Source organism: Rhinatrema bivittatum, chromosome 9 (genome assembly GCF_901001135.1).
Source record: "Rhinatrema bivittatum chromosome 9, aRhiBiv1.1, whole genome shotgun sequence".
NCBI classification, from domain to species: domain Eukaryota; kingdom Metazoa; phylum Chordata; class Amphibia; order Gymnophiona; family Rhinatrematidae; genus Rhinatrema; species Rhinatrema bivittatum.
This window is the reverse complement of record NC_042623.1, coordinates 5,146,356-5,167,320: the sequence shown is the minus strand read 5'-3', so window position 1 is coordinate 5,167,320 and position 20,965 is coordinate 5,146,356. Positions and strand designations below refer to the sequence as shown.

Here is a 20,965-nt window from a genome sequence, read left to right as displayed (position 1 = left end):
GACCTCCTGCCGTCCAATCTTTTTCGTCTATGGCCGCCGCCATTTTTCGGCGCCATTTTGGAAAATGGCGCCGGCTGAAGACGACAAGATGCAGGAGCAGGAGCCCGTTCCGGACCGCTGCCGTTCCGGACCGCCGCTGGACCCGCAGGTTATTTAAGTTATTTGGGGGGGGGTTCGGGAGGGTGGGGGATTTAATTTAAAGGGTCGGGGTGGGTTTTAGGGGGTTTTAATGTGCCAGCTCACGATTCTAACGATTTATAACGATAAATCGTTAGAATCTGTATTGTATTGTGTTCCATAACAGTTTAAGACGATATTAAAATTATCGGACGATAATTTTAATCGTCCTAAAACGATTCACATCCCTAGAGACCGATGATTATATATGACCCAGGGTATGCATGTGAGTTCAGATATCTTCATAGCAAAGGATCAGTGGTCCATCCAGTCTGCCCAGGAAGCTTTCCATGGTAGCATCTGCCGGCCATGCATGTTACCCCCATGTATCAGTCAGTTTTGCTTGATGTGCTTTGCTTATGGACTTGGCCATTGAAGCAATCCAATGTTCTTTTTCTTAATGTATGAGCATCTGTACCCCAGGCTGTAAGTAAGCCATGGCTCGTGTTAGTTGTCCCTAAATCCAAATTTCTCTTTCCTTTCATCCCCGACTCCCTCCTTCAAAGCAGAGAACAATGTTGCAGTTACATCAAAAGTATCAAGGCTTATTGGTTAGGGGCAGTAACTGCTGCTCTTTGCTGGTTACCCCCAATCTCATCAGTTCCACAGACTGTAAACGTTGGGGCCTTTGATTGCTGTATAAATCCAATTCCCCTTTTTCCCCTGCCGTTGAAGCAAAGAGCAATATTGGAGTTGCATCAAAAGTTTCAAGGTTTATTTGCTCCTTGTAGTGTAACAGAGGACTGTCACTGCAATGTCTGGATTCAAGTAAGCGGGAAGGGTTACAAAGGTTTCCTTTAAAAAAAAAAAAAAGATTAGCTGTTAATAGAGATGTGAATCGTGTGCCCGATCGTCTTAACGATCGTCTTAACGATCGGGTTCGGCTGGAGGGAGAAAAAAATCTGATCGCTGGAGATGTGAATCGGAATCGGTTCCGATTCACATCGTTAATTTTTTTTTAGTGAGGCCCGACCCTTTAAAATTAACCCCTTACCTTCCCCCACCCGTCCCTTTAAGATGACCCCTTAGCTTCTCCCACCCTCCCGATCCTCCCAAAACATTTTAAAATTACCTGGTGCTCTAGTGGTGGTCCCGGGAGTGATCTCCCGTTCTTGGGCCTTTGGCTGCCAATCATAAAGATGGCGCCGATGGCCCTTTGCCCTTACCATGTGACAGGGTATCCGTGCCATTGGCCGGCCCCTGTAACATGGTAGGAGCCATTTTTGAGTGGCAGCCAAAATGGCGCCAATGGTCCGAGAGCGGGAGATCGGTCCCTGCACCCCCACTGGACCACCAGGTACTCGTAAAAAGTTTTTGGGGGGTTCGGGGGGGGTGGAGGAAGGTAAGGGATTAGTTTTATAGGGTCGGGGTGGGTTTAGGGGTTGTTTTGGTGTGCCGGTTTTTCCGCCTTCCCCCCCAAATAACTCCCGTTAGTGTCCACTAACGGGAGTAACGATTTTTCATGATAAATCGTGAAAATTTCTATTGTTTCGTGCACTGTACCGATTTTTGACGATTTAAAAAATATCGGACGATTTTTTTAAATCGTCAAAAAGCGATTCACATCCCTAGCTGTTAATAAGCTAAATTCAGGTCTTGCTAATGTAGCCCATATGAGTTACTAATAATTATTTCTGCTGTAAAGATATTGACTTTTGAGTAGTCCAGGTTTTGCATCTTACCCTGTATTGTCCCATGTGATCATATCCCTGTGAATAAGAAAGGAGATCTTTAGTGGCTGTGGTTGAGTGAGGGAGTGGTCAGTCAGAGAGAAAGTTGGCATGAAGAAAGATCTAGAGAGCAGAAGTTGGTAAGAGCCAGTTTTATCAGTGCTGATTTGCAGTAGGGACATCTGAGTAGAACTTTAGGTGTAAATCTCAGCTCTTGAAAATGTTGGAGAAATCCAGAGGACTTTCAGAGGATGCTGACATGCAGATATTTCTCTGTCCAGGTGTGTCAGTCATCATATATGCTATCAGACATCTATGTGAGTAAAATCTACCTCATCCGTGCACTGCATTATTAAAAAGATGTGCAAGTATGTGTTGTCATCATGTGAGAATAAAGCAGAAGTTATTGGAATCACTAACTGGTGGAAGACGTGTTGTCATACTGAGTATTGGGATTTGTACCCCTGAGAAGACCCTGCATTAACAACTGCAAACTGCATCTGACCAGGCAGTTACACTAATAGTATGCAGAACATGCTGGATAGCAGACTCAAATTAATTGAGACAAAGACTGAGATGTTTTGGATTGGAAATCATTCAAAACCATCTGATCGTCCCCTTCTTCTGCTTGAGAGTACTCCTTTTGTAATCGGAAATGAGGTTAAGAGGTTCAGCTAGATTTTGGTCTATCAGTGGAGCCCCCAATTTCTTTGCTGGCCTGAAAACCCTTTGCAAACCTTAGGCTTCTTTGCCAGATTCCCTGTTTTTTGGAAATGCCTTGAAAGTCCTAGTTCTCTCCCTCATTATTTCCCAGCTGGACTACTGTAAAGTCCTTTATACAGATCTACCAAAGAAACCGGTGCACAGACTCCAACTGACCCATAATGCCGCTGCTCCGCTTGTTTTGGAAAATCACAGAGTGCTACGGTTGTGTTGAGGGAACTTAATAGGGTGTCTATAGCTTCAGTGATTAAGTTCAAAGCTCCTCATTACTACTTTTAAAGCCTTGTGACATAAGGGTCCCTCCTATGGGATAAAATGATCTGGACAATCCTCATAAATCATTGCATTCTAATCAGGAAGCCTTGACTTTATGCCCTCTGTGCATGAACAGTAAATTAAGGGACAGAGCGTTTTTTCTAGTACTTGGAACAGCAAACCCCTACCCACTGAAATTTGAGTGCATCAGAATTATTTGATGTTTCTAAAAATGCTCAAGGATTTCATCTTTCAGCTTTAAGACTGTTTATTCTTTCTATTCAATTTGTTTATGTTAAAGCATATATTATGTGAAAGTGATTGTTCTTTTTTAATTTGCTATACCTTGTCTATGTTTTCTTTATTTTTCTTTTATATTTATTGTACACTATTTTGTATGGGTTAACTTCCTTCCCAAAAAAAGCAGTCTATAAAATGGTAAATTACATGAAATTAAAATGGGAAAACATTTGCAGGTGGCGGTACATGGATTTTTATCAGGTCAATGCCTAGTCCTGGTTCAAGTTTTAGCTGGAAAGTCAAAGGAGCAGAGAAAAGCTGCAGGGTCAAAAACCAAAAGAAAACAGAGCATGACTGTACAAGTGCAACTATTTATTGAGCACCAGATAAAGAAGGGTTCAACTTGGTCATAATACCAACAATTTATTTATTTATTTATTTATTTATTTTGTATACCGACATTCGATCGAGATATCACATCGGTTTCCAGATAACTAAAGGAATAGGGTGGTAACAGCCCTATTTTACATTATAACATGGTATTAAATAGATATAAGAATATTTTACATTATAACATGGTAATAAATATAACAAGTTGTAACAGAACTAACAGGAGTACATGGAACATTAGACTATAGTATATAACATATGTACATAAATGGCTTGTTGATGAGGATAAATTATGGTAAGGAGAGCAGGGAGTGTAGAGGGGGGAGGGGGGAGGAAGGGATGTGTGGGAGGAAGGTAGTGATAGGGAGGGAAAGGGTGGTGGGAGATGCTTGTGTAGGGAGGGAAAGGTGTGGGGCGAGATGCTTGTGGAGGGGGCATGGAGTGGATGGTGCGATTGGGCGGGTTATGTGTCGGGTGGGAAAGCTTTTAAAAATAGCCATGTTTTGAGGTGTTTTTTGAAGACTTGCAGTGAAGGTTCGTTTCTGAGACAGGTGGGGAGGGTGTTCCATAAGGTGGGGCCCGCTATTGTTATGGCTCGTTTGCGGGTGACGTTGAGGTGTGCAGCTTTGAGATTGGGGACGGTAACAGTATACACATTGTGTTTGGGCATCGTCTAGGGTATGTGACAGATCTTCAAAGCTGGTACCTGGAGGTCATACTGGTCATTGGGGACTTATCGAGTTAGTTTTATGATTGACTGTTGTGCAAATTCAAGTTGAAGCTTTTACAAATAACTCTGAGTGGTCAACTAATTCATAGTTTGACTTCTTGTTTATAAGCTTGTCCTATCAGGATCTATGAAAGTTTGATGCACTGGAACATTAATACTGAGTTCAATACAATTCTCAATATCATCTTTCAATCATCCAACAACATTACTGAACCCTTGGGTGTACTGTATTAGTTTGCCAATGTCAGTCTTCCCCTCAGTTTCCTTGAAACCTTCAAAGTTGATATCATCTTCATCAACTTGTTGCAAGGTGTTCCCCAAGTGCATTGGTTCAAAGAACATCTCCAATTCTGTACCCCTAACAGACCTATCAGATCACAACACTGTGCCACGCTACACATTCCCTTCCCTAAAATGACAAAGCTTAAGTCTACTAAAGAACGTGCCCTCTCCATTGCAGGTCCCACCCTTTGGAACAAGATGCCTCCTAGTCTCCGCCAGGAGCCTTGCCCAAAAAGATTCAAACAGAACCTAAAGACCTGGCTCTTTAAGCACACATATACCTAAACCACCTCGATGCACATGACCCCTCTCCCACCTTGTAATTTCCTTGTAAATATCTTGTAAATACCTCCCTCATACTCAGTTAATCAATACTATAACTTGCATCCTGTTAACTGTAAACTGAGATGATGTTCCCAATGTATTTCAGTATATAAAAACGCTTAAATACAAAAAAATCATCATCTACAAACTCTTCTTTCTCTATAGATTTCTCTCCAACACTCGCTTTCACATCTGGGACTCAGGTCGAGACCCCGGGTTGCCTCTCATTGGGGATACCACCTCCCCATTCCTTGGCTGCTTCTCCCATGAGGAGAAATGTCTCATGTCACGGGCCTTTCCCCCTTATTTATTTTATTTATTTAAACATTTTTATATACCGGCATTAGTTGTGGACATCATGCCGGTTTACAGTAAACAGGTTAAGCTTGGAAATTACAATTTAACAGGGAGATCAAAACTGGGAAAGGGGGTAACAAGAAGTAGCTGAGAGGAGAAAGGATAGCAAAACATGGTTCCTCAATGTGAGAAGAGAGAGGATAACAAAAACATGGTTCCTCAATGTGAGGAAAACAGAGTAGACGCAGTATGGTCTACTTTGCAGAGGATGTGATAGCATTTTATTCTGGGTAAGCTTGCTTGAACAACCATGTTTTCAATTTCTTTTTGAAGTTGTTCAAACAAGGTTCGAGGCGCAGGTCAGGCGGTAGTGTGTTCCAATGAGTTGGACCTGCAATCAAGAGTGCACGGTCACGTGTGGAGGAGAGATGGGCTGTTTTCAGGGAGGGCTCAAGTAGGGTGCCTGTTTTGGCCATTCTAGTGGGTCAACTGGACTGAAGAGTTGTGAAAGGGAGATCTAACCAGTTGGAGTTGTGGGAGTGAATTGCTTTATGAATTATGGTGAGGGTTTTGTATATAATGCGTGAGGCTATGGGGAGCCAGTGTAGGTCTCTAAGGATGGGAGTAATGTGATCATATTTGCGGGAGTTTGCAATGAGTCTCGCTATAGCATGTTGTAACATTTGTAGTGGTTTGATGGTAGAGTAAGGGAGCCCTATGAGTAAAGCATTACAGTAGTCTAATTTGGAAGTGATGGTGGTCTGGATAACTGTACGGAAATCTTGGGTGTGTAGGAGAGGTCTGAGTTTTTTAAGCACATTAAGTTTGAAAAAGCAGGCTTTGATTATGGAATTTATGCAGTTCTTCATACTTAGTTGATGGTCAAGGAGAACTCCAAGGTCCTTCACAAAGGGTTGAGTTGAGAGGAGGTTGAGTTTGGTAATATCAGATGGGGGAAGGGAAGAAGCTGAGTGAGGGGAGATGAGTAGAAGTTCAGTTTTGTTCGTATTGAGGGCAAGATGAAGGTTAGTGAGTAGGGAGTTAATGGCTGTGAGGCATTTCTCCCAATGTTCTAGGGCATCAGAGATAGAGTTCTGTATAGGGATGATGATCTGAACATCATCAGCGTAAAGGTAGAACTTAAGTTTGAGATCAGAGAGGAGCTGGCAGAGGGGGGTGATGTAAATGTTGAAGAGGGTGGAGGAGAGTGATGAGCCTTGGGGGACTCCCTGCTGGAGGGGCTGTGGGGTGGATGTGGAGTTCCCGATTTTAACGGAGAACTTTCTGTTTGAGAGGAAGGATTTAAACCAGGCAAGAGCCAGGTCTGAGATGCCAATGTTTTCCAGGCGTGTTAGTAGATGTTGGTGGCTAATAGTGTCAAAGGCTGATGAAATGTCGAGGAGGGCAAGGAGGTAGCTGTGGCCTTGACCCATGCCTCGAAGGAAATGGTCTGAAAGAGAGAGAAGTAAGGATTCAGTGTTGAAGTGTTTCCGGAAACCAAATTGTGATGGGTGGAGGATCAGATGGTCTTCAAGATAGTCCATTAAAGGGGGAAGCCCCTGCAGGGCCCTCTCATTAAGATTGAACCCAATGGGTTCTCACCACCAAGTTCCCACCAAAACCTTAAGCCACCCCTTTTATACTATGTGACAACACTCTCTACAGGATCTGATGTCAACTTTCGTAAAGGACCAAATGCTCTTAAACTTAAAACAGCCCCCATGACGCAGTGTACATGCTTCAACCCTTTTTCTAAGGACATGGTAGAAAGCCACAGACTGTGCAACATATTCTTTGGAGTTTGAGTCATGACAGCTTCTCAGGCACCAGCAATGAACCAAACAGCATCCTTGATGATGTAATATTTTCATAGCCATTGGGTCTTTAAGCTCACAAGCTTCTGCAAGAGTTCTCTGTGGGAATGGCTATTCATATGACAGATAACTCCCTGATGCATAGATTGAGTAAAGGAGGGTACAGTTGGGTAACAAATAAATGGCAAAAATATTATGCCACAAGCAACCATGGCCAGCATTCAAACTGGTTATGTAGAAGTCCAACACAAATGCTGGTAATGAGTAATACAGTCCCAACACTTCACTCAGGTGCATAAATATATAGTTTCATTTATTCAAAAATTGGCAACTCCATTGTTATAATGCATAGTCTTTCATGCACACGGGGTCCCCCGACACGGTCCCGTGTTTCGCCAGCGGCTGCGTCGGGAGGGATGCCCATAAACTTAAACAGGAAATTCTAAAAATTAAATTACAAAGGACTGTATGAGAAATGGTAATGGTACAGAATCAGTACAAGTTAGTGCACGCATACATTTTACCTTTAGACGGAATTCTTAAGTTCCTGGCATGGAGTGCATTCAAGCAAGGATCCGAACCAACTTTAAAGCTGTCAAAACTCGCGCCAACCAGATTTTACAAACCAATCAGAGGAGAGGAAAGGCCAACCAATCACAGATGGAGATGTGTCAGCTGCAACCTATCAAAATCATGTAAAGTGAAACCATTCGATTTCTTTGTTAAGGCCCTTCGGTGTCACACAATCTAACCGATGTATCCACCTTTGTTCACAACGTGTCAATAAAATGTCAAAATCACCACCACGCAATGAGGGTGTAACAGTTTCTAAAACAAAGAAGAATAAGTCAGATACTGTGTGAGAGTGTGCTAGCCAATGATCAACTAGAGGGGCCAAGTTTCGGGAATGTTTTATATTTGATCTATGTTCAATCACTCGGGTACGAATCTGTCTTTTAGTTTTACCTACGTATAACATGTCACAGGGACAACGGATGATATATACTACGCCTACAGAGGCACAGTCCGAATCTTGACGCAGGCTATAACACCTTGTAGTAAGGGGTTCAGTAAATTGGGAGAGAGTGGTTGTGTGTTTACATACCGAACAGTTTCCACAGGGTCTGTGAGTGCCCATCTGTATGCCACTAGAGCGTGTCGATAGAAAATCTGAGTTAGTCAGGATGTCTCGGAGGTTTTTCCCTCTATGGTACGTGAACCTTAAAGAGCTTTGAAACATATTAGAAAGTGCTAGGGAAGACCAATGTTTTTTAAGAATAATAGATATCGCATGGCTAGATGGTGAAAAAGGCAAAATACAGTTTAGGGAAGAATTATCATCTCTTCGTGATGGAAGAAATAACCAATCCCGGTTAACATATAGGGCTCTCTTATAGGCAGATCTTAAAACTTTATAAGAGTACCCTCTCAGCCTAAACCGGGAGAGCATCTCCTTAGCTTTTTCTACATAATCAGTCGTGGAGGAGCATAGTCTACGCAACCTCAGAAATTGTCCGGTGGGGATATTCTTTTTAAGATGTTTGGGATGACAACTGTTGAACTTTAATATTGTGTTACGATCAGTGTCCTTGCGATAAATAGAGGTGGAAAAACTGGAACCTGTATTAGATATTAGTACATCCAAAAAGGGTATCTCCAAATAGTGTAAACAAAAGCTGAACTGCATGTGAGGGTTACATTGATTTAACCAGTCAAAAAATAAATAAAATTGTATTTCAGTCCCTAACCAAATTAACAAAATATCGTCAATGTAACGGTACCATGAATGTACAAAATTCCACCAGCTTGAAGGGTATATATACGTCTCTTCGAATTGAGCTACAAACAAACATGCTAAACTGGGTGCCATTGTGGCACCCATTGCAGTCCCTTTGATCTGTTGGTAAAAGGAAGAATCAAACCGGAAGTAATTTTTAGTCAACGCCAAAGTAGTGAGTTGCATTAGAAACGAGATGGGGACCCTAGATGGTTCTGTGCGGGAGTTTAAAGTGTTATCAATTACTGTAAGGGCTTCAGTTTGGGGGATGTTAGAATAAAGGGATACGATATCCAAAGTAATGAGTAAAAAAGGTGTTGAGGGAAAATTAACATTGTCTAATAAAGTGATAAGGTGGGAGGAGTCACGTACATATGATTTAATCGTTGGGACAAAAGGTCTCAAAAAAATGTCCACGAATTGTGAGAGGGGCTCCAAAACCGAGCCTATCCCTGATACTATTGGGCGCCCTGGTGGATTCACAAGGGACTTGTGAATCTTCGGGAGTATATAAAACACTGGTACAACAGGGCTTTGAATGGTGAGGAAATTGGCTTCCCGATTGGTAATATAATGATGGGAAACAGCATCCTGTACAATCGAAGCAATTTCTAACTTCAATATTTCTGTCGGGTCTGAGGGTAAGGGCAGATAGAAAGACGTATCCTGCAGCTGGCAAAGAACCTCAGTTTTATAATCCGCTCTATTCAAAACTACCACACCTCCACCCTTATCTGCTGATTTAATGATAATAGACGGGTCTTCAGATAAAGAACATAACAGAGATCTTTCATGTTTAGATAAGTTGAAGTGCATATATTGATGATCTTGAGTCAATAATTTAATATCATTCTGAACCAGTTTCTCAAAAGCTAGTATCATAGGGTCTACTGGACCTGGGGGAACCCATCTGGATTTTACTGAAACTAGAGAGTCGTCTTGTACAGGAGGGACATCTGAAAAGAACAGTTTCAGTTTCAGAGATCTAAAGAAACAATATAAATGAACCTGAACATCAAAGATATCAACCTTAGCAGTAGGCACAAAAGAAAGTCCTTTCGCAAGCAAATTTAACTCATCTTGTTTAGGCTGAGAGGGTACCCTTATAAAGTTTTAAGATCTGCCTATAAGAGAGCCCTATATGTTAACCGGGATTGGTTATTTCTTCCATCACGAAGAGATGATAATTCTTCCCTAAACTGTATTTTGCCTTTTTCACCATCTAGCCATGCGATATCTATTATTCTTAAAAAACATTGGTCTTCCCTAGCACTTTCTAATATGTTTCAAAGCTCTTTAAGGTTCACGTACCGTAGAGGGAGAAACCTCCGAGACATCCTGACTAACTCAGATTTTCTATCGACACGCTCTAGTGGCATACAGATGGGCACTCACAGACCCTGTGGAAACTGTTCGGTATGTAAACACACAACCACTCTCTCCCAATTTACTGAACCCCTTACTATAAGGTGTTATACCCTGCGTCAAGATTCGGACTGTGCCTCTGTAGGCGTAGTATATATCATCCGTTGTCCCTGTGACATGTTATACGTAGGTAAAACTAAAAGACAGATTCGTACCCGAGTGATTGAACATAGATCAAATATAAAACATTCCCGAAACTTGGCCCCTCTAGTTGATCATTGGCTAGCACACTCTCACACAGTATCTGACTTATTCTTCTTTGTTTTAGAAACTGTTACACCCTCATTGCGTGGTGGTGATTTTGACATTTTATTGACACGTTGTGAACAAAGGTGGATACATCGGTTAGATTGTGTGACACCGAAGGGCCTTAACAAAGAAATCGAATGGTTTCACTTTACATGATTTTGATAGGTTGCAGCTGACACATCTCCATCTGTGATTGGTTGGCCTTTCCTCTCCTCTGATTGGTTTGTAAAATCTGGTTGGCGCGAGTTTTGACAGCTTTAAAGTTGGTTCGGATCCTTGCTTGAATGCACTCCATGCCAGGAACTTAAGAATTCCGTCTAAAGGTAAAATGTATGCGTGCACTAACTTGTACTGATTCTGTACCATTACCATTTCTCATACAGTCCTTTGTAATTTAATTTTTAGAATTTCCTGTTTAAGTTTATGGGCATCCCTCCCGACGCAGCCGCTGGCGAAACACGGGACCGTGTCGGGGGACCCCGTGTGCATGAAAGACTATGCATTATAACAATGGAGTTGCCAATTTTTGAATAAATGAAACTATATATTTATACACCTGAGTGAAGTGTTGGGACTGTATTACTCATTACCAAAAATATTATGCCACCAGTGTTTTGACAGCCGAATGAGTGTGCTACTGCTAGACAACAATCTTACAATTTTCTGGGAACCAAACTTTTAGAGAATGCTCCCTGGCCTCAGTTACTGGTAATTTCTTGTGTGCACCAAGCCCACTTGTTGGGACGGTAAATTGTAGTGAACAATTGTACAAATGTCTAGCATTTTATACTTCTATGTGCCAGCTCATTGCAACATGACAAGACGATAAGCATCTTCTCGTTTTCTTTCACATCACATGTGGACCTCTCATTACTGCAGATGAGGATATTGCGTGGCCTGGTCCTGTGCAAGAGTACTTGGCGGCCTAGGAGATCCTTCAATCATGCACCCACATGCCAAATTTACCTATTGGTGGCGGCTCCAGTACAGGGCTCCTTTTTTGGCATTATTGGCTCTCCCTCTCTGGGCCTCATGCTGGTGAGATTTTGCCACCCCCAAAAGTTTGGCATGCTGGGTGATCACTTAGTTTGCCTAATGGAAACACCAGCCCTCTACATGGCAAACGTCTCCAGAACAATCCTCTTTCATCTGTGTTGCTGCAGTTTAGCAATGCTTCCCCTGTGATGGAGTTTTAAAGATGGCAGTAGTTTCTGCTGAATGGATGGCGCCGGCCTCTTCCATCTCACTTCCGCACATTCTCTGAAGACATTTTATTCTTTCAGAGACGCAGAGGAATAGCCATGGGTGAGCCTGTGCCCTCTCAGTTTTGACTCGGGTTTCTACCCCTAGCAGCAGGGTCATGTCCTATCTGAGCTGGCCCCTTAAAGCTGCAGGAGTTAGCTCGCCTGGAGGCACTGGAATCATTGCCATTCAATGATCACTTGTGCCTGTAAGGAGGATAACGTGATAGGAAACATCACTGACCTTGAGTCAGACGTAAAATTCTTTGCTTTTGGTAGGTAATTATTTATGCCCCTTCTTCTCAGCCCTTCCAAAGTTCAGGAATGCCTGGGCTGAGCAGAAACCTATAAGAACATAAGAAAATGCCATACTGGATCAGACCAAGGGTCCATCAAGCCCAGCATCCTTTTTCCAACAGAGGCCAATCCAGGCCATAAGAACTTGGCAAGTACCCAAACACTAAGTCTATATACCGCAGCCTGAGAGATTGTATAAAGTAGCTGCCTTAACCACAGAGGGAGAGTGAGATGCAACAGAGAGAGACCAGGGAGACAATGAAGAGACGGATAAAAGGTGCTGCCAAAAATTAAACGGGTTCTGAAGCTGCTGTCATGAAGGCCATGTAGGGTGAAGTAAGGGCAGGCGTGCTAGTTGCAGTGCTCACCCATATTAACCTTGGATACACCCAAAAATTCACTGCTCGCTGCGCCCCTGGAGAAAACTCAGTCCTGGAATAGATTTTACGATATTTTTCACTTTTCCAGCCAGAAAGTTTTCAGTTGTTTCATTTCATTATTTTTCTGTTATGTTTTGTTGCAGTGCAAATGAAATATTTTACTTTTATTTTTTTTAATGAATTTTAACAAATTACATCCAAGCAAAACAAATTTGATTAGAACAATATGTAGAGATAAACAGGTTATAGAAATAATGACAGGGAAATTAAAACATTTTTCTCACCTGTCCAGTCAGCCCACAAAATGAAGGGGAAATCGAAGAATTAGTGCTGCTTAAAACTGCCTCAAGTGACAAAAGAAGATGAGGGACCGAGATCCCCAAAGCATGAGAGGGAGACAACTGAGGGCGCTTTGAAAAGACGTATTTTACCAAAGCCAAAATAATGCAGGAAGACTAATTACTGCACATCTTAATATTAGAAATTACTTCCTTTTGGCTTGAGTCGCTTTAGCAACATCAGGAAAAATATGAACCTTTATACTGAAAGAGAAAATCCCTTTTCCAGAAAAACAATTTCATAATACAATCTGTCAGAATCAAGATCAAGAGTAACAATAAGGGGAGATGGCTTAACCCCATTCTGAGGATTTTTCCAAAGAAGAAGACAAATGAAAGTCATCTGTTGAAATTTGAGGATCGGCGTTTTTTCTGCACTGACTTTTGGAGAAAAGGCAAATAATAAACCTTTGAAACAGGTGGAAATACATTTTCAGGTATTTTCAAAATTTCAAGAAGATATTTACAAAACACTTCCATTGGAGAGATAAATCTCTTCTTGGGAAAATCTATAATATGAATATTGCGCCAGCGAACTACATTTTCTAAGTTTTCAAGTTTATTTTGCAGCACCTTGTGACACTTAGAAACCAAACATAATGATCCTTGTATCGAGGTTTCCTGAGAATCCAAGACCTCCATCCTCTGGGATAAAATAGAAACTTGTTCTTGTGTAGTCTGCAGGGCCTTAGATAAGCCCGGTTGTTGACCCAATTGTGAAGATAAACTTGTAATAGCATCCCAAATGGCTTCCAAGGTAACGGTACCTCCAACAGCTGACCACCAGATACTTCTGGTAGAAAACCATGATCACCCTCTGTTGACTGTGTAACCTCCACATGGAGACTTCCTGAACCAAACTCCTCTTCAGCACTCAACTCCTCCATCCGATCCTTCCCCACTACCAGGCCGGTTGGCTGTATGATGTCATCGAGCTGCAACTCTGCCGAAGCAGTTCCTCCGTTTCTGGAAAGCTGGAGTCCGGGCTGACGAGGAGGATGCCATAACTCCGGAGTGAGAGATGTTTTTGCATCGGGAGCCATCACCTATGATCCTGCACCCGGTAAGGGGTCCAATGCCTGCTCAATGGAGCTCAGTGAAGGTTCAGCATGCCAAAGCAGATGGCGGTCCATAGGACCCATTGATGTAGATGTAACCGAGGTTTCTGAATACACACGGGCCTTACCCTTCCTCTTGCCCATTAGAGCGCTGAGGAATAAGTATAAGGTAATTTCTTTAGGCAATAACTGAATGTTCTTCAGAACTTACTTTTAGTCAGCAGTCCTCTTGGATTCCCCCAATTATCCAGATTACATGAAATATTTTTAGTGTTTGTTAAAACCCTCTAATTTGGTTTAGTGAACATTAATTACATTTTTGTGTGCAGTAAACAAATTGAAAGAAACAGCTCATTCACATCTATTTATACAGGCTTACCTAGTTAATAGGAGAACAGATCATTTCTCTGGATTGTCCTCATGTTTGCAGAAGCAATGCTTTGAAATGCAGCCATTTCACCAATCTGATTCCATTAGCAGTTGCTCCTGGTTAAATCACAGGCTGGGAATTTATAAGGATTAAGCTTTTTTTTTCTATCCATAATTCCTCAATGCTTTCCAACAAATTTACAAAATTGAATGAGGGTTTCTGGATTTCAGAGTGATTGTGACTGAGATGTTTTCCTCAACAGCACTATGAGCCTTACTAAACCCAGGTGATATTTTCCATTGGTTAGAGCAGTGGATGATGAAGATCCACAGTTACCCAGCTGCTTATGGTATCAGTGATCACAATAAAGACATCTTAGGTAGCTCACAGGGACATCATGGACTGTGCACACAAAGAGGTGCTGAAATCCAAACCACAATATAAATACAGTAAGAAGGTCAGGAAACAAAATTCAAGTCCACCAGTTTTTGCTGTTCTCAGGGAGTTTTAATATAGCTGCATGATAAGGCAGAGTTCAATAGCAGAGAAATAAATTAGTCGTCCCCTCAACATGGACTGCGTTTCAACAAACATCAAGTCTACTAAGAAAATATGCACAATCCAAAAGTGAACCAAAGTACAGAAATAAAAATATCATTTTGTGATTTCGAAATGTATTCTAGTGCAAGCCGAACAAAACTAGGTATACTGAGGCCGGTTACTGAACAATTTATCCAGCTAAAGTTAGCTAAATAACTTGTCCCATATATTCAACAGGATGAAAGTCCAGCTGAATATACCAGCCTAAGGTTATCCGGGTACCTACAGTCAGATAACAAAACCTACAATGGTAACTTTTAACCCAACGCACGTGTTTGCTGGCTCAACACCAAAGGACATGGCTATTTTATAACATACGTGTGTATCTTAGGGCCTCATTTTCTAAAGTATCGCAGGCCTGCGATACTTTAGAAAATTGCGCTGCGGGGGGTCAAGCGGGGGGCGGTCCTGCGCTAGCCGGCAGCTAGGTGTAGTTATTGGGCGTGGAATAGGCAGCGAAAAGGCACTTACCTTTTTGCTGTGCGCGCCGTTGTCACGGAGTCGGCCCCGATAATGCCCCGACTCCTCCTCTTCCAGGGCCGATTCAGTAGCGCAGGCCTGCGATAGCTTTGGAAAATGAGGCCCTTAGTGCATGTTATAAAATAGGCTGAGTGCATGAAATTTTAAGGGGGCGAAAGCCTATGCATGAAAATGCCACTTCTACTGCGTAAGTGAGGGGATTTTCCCAGTTCACCCAGTTAAGGGATATGACTTGCAACACCTCTAGTTTAATAGCCCTCCTTTCCACTGATCTGTTTAGTTTTTTTGTTTTCTGACTTACACGTCATCCATAGCAAAAGTAAAGTTATGCGGCAGGGAACCCAGCAAACTTGTGCTGTATTTACACAGAGGAAGTAAAGTTACCTGGCAGGGGAGCCGGCAAACTTGTGCTGTACTTACATAGAGGAAGGAAAGTTACCTGGCAGGGGAGTCGGCAAACTTGTGCTGTACTTACATAGAGGAAGGAAAGTTACCCGGCAGGGGAGTCGGCAAACTTGTGCTTTATTTACACAGAGGAAGGAAAGTTACCCGGCAGGGGAGCAGGCAAACTTGTGCTGTATTTACACAGAGGAAGGAAAGTTACCCGGCAGGGGAGTCGGCAAACTTGTGCTGTATTTACACAGAGGAAGGAAAGTTACCCGGCAGGGGATCCGGCAAACTTGTGCTGTATTTACATAGAGGAAGGAAAGTTACCCGGCAGGGGAGCCGGCAAACTTGTGCTGTATTTACACAGAGGAAGGAAAGTTACCCGGCAGGGGATCCGGCAAACTTGTGCTGTATTTACATAGAGGAAGGAAAGTTACCCGGCAGTGGATCCGGCAAACTTGTGCTGTATTTACACAGAGGAAGTAAAGTTACCCGGCAGGAGACCTGGCAAACTTGTGCTGGATTTATACAGAGGAAGTAAAGTTACCCGGCAGTGGATCCGGCAAACTTGTGCTGTATTTACATAGAGGAAGTAAAGTTACCCGGCAGGGGAGCCGGCAAACTTGTGCTGTATTTACACAGAGGAAGTAAAGTTACCCGGCGGGGGATCCGGCAAACTTGTGCTGGATTTACACAGAGGAAGTAAAGTTACCCGGCGGGGGAGCCGGCAAACTTGTGCTGGATTTACATAGAGGAAGTAAAGTTACCCAGCAGGGGATCCGGCAAACTTGTGCTGGATTTACATAGAGGAAGGAAAGTTACCTGGCAGGGGAGCCGGCAAACTTGTGCTGTATTTACACAGAGGAAGGAAAGTTACCCGGCAGGGGAGCCGGCAAACTTGTGCTGTATTTACACAGAGGAAGGAAAGTTACCCGGCAGGGGATCCGGCAAACTTGTGCTGGATTTACATAGAGGAAGTAAAGTTACCCGGCAGGGGATCCAGCAAACTTGTGCTGGATTTACATAGAGGAAGTAAAGTTACCTTGCAGGGGATCCGGCAAACTTGTGCTGTATTTACACAGAGGAAGTAAAGTTACCCGGTAGGGGAGCCGGCAAACTTGTGCTGTACGTACATGCTAATTTCAATGTAAATCCAGGAACACCATGTCCTGCTCCTTTTTGGAACATTTTTATTTATGAACGTAGTGGGAAATACGCGTGTATCCGGGTGGCTTTTATAATCCGCTCAGCGGTTAGTGGCGTCTGCTCACCCATCCCCCTGAACCTCCCTGTCTCCCCCCTGATACCTTGATTTATGTGAGCTGACAGCGAGGGACCCGCTGGCCCGCTCTGACAGACAGCACTGGAAGTTTATGCTTAACAGGGCCTTACTGTTATCCTTTAACTTTTGAGTTATCCGTAACCGCACTGCATTGTTTTACTTTCTCAAAGCACCAGACTACATCATGAATGCACGTGTGGCTATTTTGCTTGCATTTTTGTTATGATAAATTCTTTCTGTAGCCGTTGCAGAAATGGAAAGCAAAATAAACGTGTTCCTGAAATGTGTTCGTTTGTATATAACAGGGAAATATTGACCTTTGAGTAGACTGAATCTTTTTTTCTTTGTTGTGTTCCCACAGATTGCATGGCCGGTATCTCACACACGGAGGGATGAGTGTAAGTGGGCTGGAAAAGATATTCTGGTAGGTACAAATCTTTCTAGAACAGATATTCTAAACAAATGAATATTATTTTCTTGGGTCTTCAAGTTAATAATTAAAACCTATTTTTAGAAACAGATGAGCTAAGAACTAGGTCCTTAGTCAAAGAACAGATGAGCGATGAAATTTCCAGAGAAGATAAAAATAGGGTCAATTAAAGAAAATTTCCTTAGGAAATTAGGAAGAGGTAAATGTGGAAACAGATACAGATTTCCTTCTGCACAGTTTCTGCAGTTTCATTGGGAAGGTCTTTATAAAGAGCTCATCCACACTTTTGTGCAAGATTTTTTCTGATCGTCAAAATCTTGGCATGATTTATAGACTTTTTCATACTTTCTAATTCATACAGTCAAGGATCAACAAAATTAGTAGTTAATATAGGACAGATTTTATTTTCATCCTGTTTCTGGAAAATTCTTATATTTGAAACTGAGAATAAATACTCTGTAATGGCTACATTTTTTAAAATGTATTAACTGAAGAATAAATACATTTGCTTCAATTTTTTAGAACTGAATGTTGGATTGAAATCAGTTTTAAGTACATTAATATGACAAATTGGTGGCTAGGGCCAAAGAGATGTAAGGATTGCTAGACAGAGGCATAACCAGCAGTAAAAATGAGGTGATAATGCCCCTGTACAGGTCTTAGAAAGGTTAGAGGCAGTCCAGATAAAGACAACTACAAGTGTGTGGGATCTATATCAGAAGCCCTATGAGATGAGAGTTGGGGATCTAAAAATGTATAACCTAGAAGAAAGAGACGAGGAGGATATGATAGAGACTCTTAAATACCTGAACTTATTAGTAATATACAAGAGGCAAACCTTTTTCAGTAGAATTGAACTAGGGAGCATGATATGATGCATGTCGGAAAATATGTTTTTATGGAAAGGGTGGCAGATGCCTGGAATGCACGTCCAGTGGAAATAGTGGAGAAAAAAACAGAACCAGAATTCCAGAAGGCATGGGATCTATGCAAAGCATCTATAAGATGGTAATGAACACTGGGGTAACATGCACAGAGAGGCAGTTAGAAACTTAAACACAAGTTGTGGGGGAACTTGTACAGAGCAGCATTTATTTATTTATTTGTGTTTTATATACCATCGTTTCAAACTGAGATCACAACGGCTTACAAAATCAGTGTTCAGATTCTGGGTCAATATTCCCTTAATGGGTCAGCATTCAATGTTATAGGACAGTGCAACGACATATCCATATTAGAGACCATATTTTTACATAATCAAGTTCATCACAATATCAAACATATTTTCTAGGTCAACACATTACTAATGAGTTCTAGTTAACTTGGGTGCTATGATGGATTATAACCTGTAGAGATGTGAATCGGAACCGGAATCAGCTCTGATTCCGGTTCCGATTCACATCGTGTTTTTTTTTGTCTGGCCCGATCGCGGTTTTGTTTATCGGCTGCGCCCGAGCCGATAAACAAAAAACCCACCCCAACCCTTTAAAAATAACCCCTTAGCTACCCCCACCCTCCCGATTCCCCCCCCCAAAAAAAAACATTTTACAGGTACCTGGTGGTCCAGTGGGGGGTCCCGGGAGCGATCTCCCGCTCCCGGGCCGTCGGCTGCCACTAATCAAAATGGCGCCGATGGCCCTTTGCCCTTACCATGTGACAGGGTATCCGTGCCATTGGCCAGCCCCTGTCACATGGTAGGAGCACTGGATGGCCGGCGCCATCTTTAAAAATGGCACGTGCCATCCAGTACTCCTACCATGTGACAGGGGCTGGCCAATGGCACGGATACCCTGTCACATGGTAAGGGCAAAGGGCCATCGGCACCATTTGATTAGTGGCAGCCGACGGCCCGGGAGTGGGAGATCGCTCCTGGGACCCCCCCCACTGGACCACCAGGTACCTGTAAAATGTTTTTGGGGGGGTCGGGAGGGTGGAGGAAGCTAAGGGATTAGTTTTAAAGGGTCGGGGTGGGTTTAGGGGTTATTTTTGTGTGCCATTTTTCCTGCCCTCCCCCAAACCGATAAGAGAACCCCCACGATCAATATCGTGGGGTTTTCCTATCGTTTTGGTGAGCCCCCAATTTCTGACGATTTTGAAAATATCGACGATATTTTCAATCGTCCGAAGCCCGATTCACATCCCTAGTAACCTGTAGTTTTCAATTCGTTATCAGTTATGAAGAACTTGGTAAGTTGTCTCTTTACGCTTTACATTGGTCAATCCTAAATGCTTTATCTTTTATCATAACCTTAGGTTCTGACAGTGATGTTACTAGCATGTTGGCATTTACATTAGGTAGTATGCATTTCAAAAGAGCCATGTTTTCCGTTCTTGTTAAAACTTTCTTTGTTATCTGACGTAGTTACTACTACTGTTACTATTACTACTACTACTACTACTACGCATTTCTATAGTGCTACATAACATATGCAGCACTATACAAATACACAAAAAACACAGTCCCTTCCCAATAGAGCTTACAATCTAATAAGGTAAACAAACAGAACAATCAACCATGAGTATTTCATAAAACAAGACAATGGTTAAATAACAAAAGAAAGTTAGTTAATGAGGCTAAAAGGAGAGAAACAGGCCTATGATATAAAAGCTGCCTCGGAAAAGTGGGTCTTCAGATGGGATTTAAACACAGTGAGAGAGGGTGCAGGACACATCAGTTCCAGAAGACTATTCCAAGCACGGAGTTTGGAACTGGCGTTAGAATAGAGGGGCACAGGTAGGAGTCACTTGTCCGATGAGTGGAGTGCAAAAGGAGGGGTATAGAGAGAGACGAGAGGAGAGGTAGAGAAGCGCTGTAGAGTGAAGGCATTTGTATATAAGAGAGAGGAGCTTGAACTGAATGCGGGAGTGGATAGGGAGACAAGGCAGTGACGGTGACTTGGCTTTCCCCTAAGGATGATGCTTCAGTTGCTGTTCTGTTGTGGTGGTTGTTTTCTCCCACACACTTCACCCAGTAGGCCACGGTGCTGGTGTTGGACTGCTGCTCTCCCTCTCCTGCAGATTTCAACCCCTTCTCCTACCTCAAGACTGCTGTTTTTCTTCCTTTGAAGCCCATTCCATCTGCCTGTTCACTCCACTACCGCTCTGGGCAGCTGCCATCTATTGACCCCCTGATAAATCTCCCTCCTTCTTTCTCAATGACTTTGATTCCTGGCTTTCCTTCTTCATTGAGCCATCTTTCCCTTCCCTTATCCTTGATGACTTTAACCTCCATTTTGATGACTCCTCTAACTCTTATACCTCAAACCTCCTTTCTTTAACTTCTTTGTTTGATTTCTGACTCTGCTCTGTTACCCTCCAGAACTCACCACTAGGGATGCACATTTGTTGGTCTATTCTTTTCATATGTTTCAGCGGTGTGCATGCATCTCAAGAACAGAAGGTAGGTGCGCAAAACTGATAGTATGCATGTAGATGACTTTTCATGAGATATGTGCACGCTGCCGAAATGAATGGACCAATGAATGCACATCTCTAAAGGCCACTGCCTGACCTAGACTTTACTTCTAACTGCTGTCTCTAAGACTTCTCCACATCATCACATGACATCCAAGGTTACCGCTCATGCGCCCATATGACCCTGAAGGGACGTCAACTTTGACTCAAAAAAATGGAGCAGCTCTTCAGGTCGAAGAAGTCTGAGCCATCAGCATCGGCAGCATCGAAGGACCAAGGAGCTGCACTGATGGACATCGAGCCATCGACATTGGTGGGACCATTGGTTTCATCAA

General features: G+C 42.6%; 1 protein-coding gene across 3 annotated transcripts in view; it reads left to right on the top strand.

Moving 5' to 3' along the window:
- The window catches only part of SEMA3A (semaphorin 3A), a 461,793-nt gene that overhangs the window by 136,705 nt on the left and 304,123 nt on the right, over window positions 1–20,965 (top strand). For all 3 annotated transcript variants that reach the window (XM_029615640.1, XM_029615639.1, XM_029615641.1), the window contains one exon: window positions 17,148–17,210. In XM_029615640.1, the coding sequence (XP_029471500.1) occupies window positions 17,148–17,210 (63 nt within the window). The remainder of the gene's footprint in view (window positions 1–17,147; window positions 17,211–20,965) is intronic.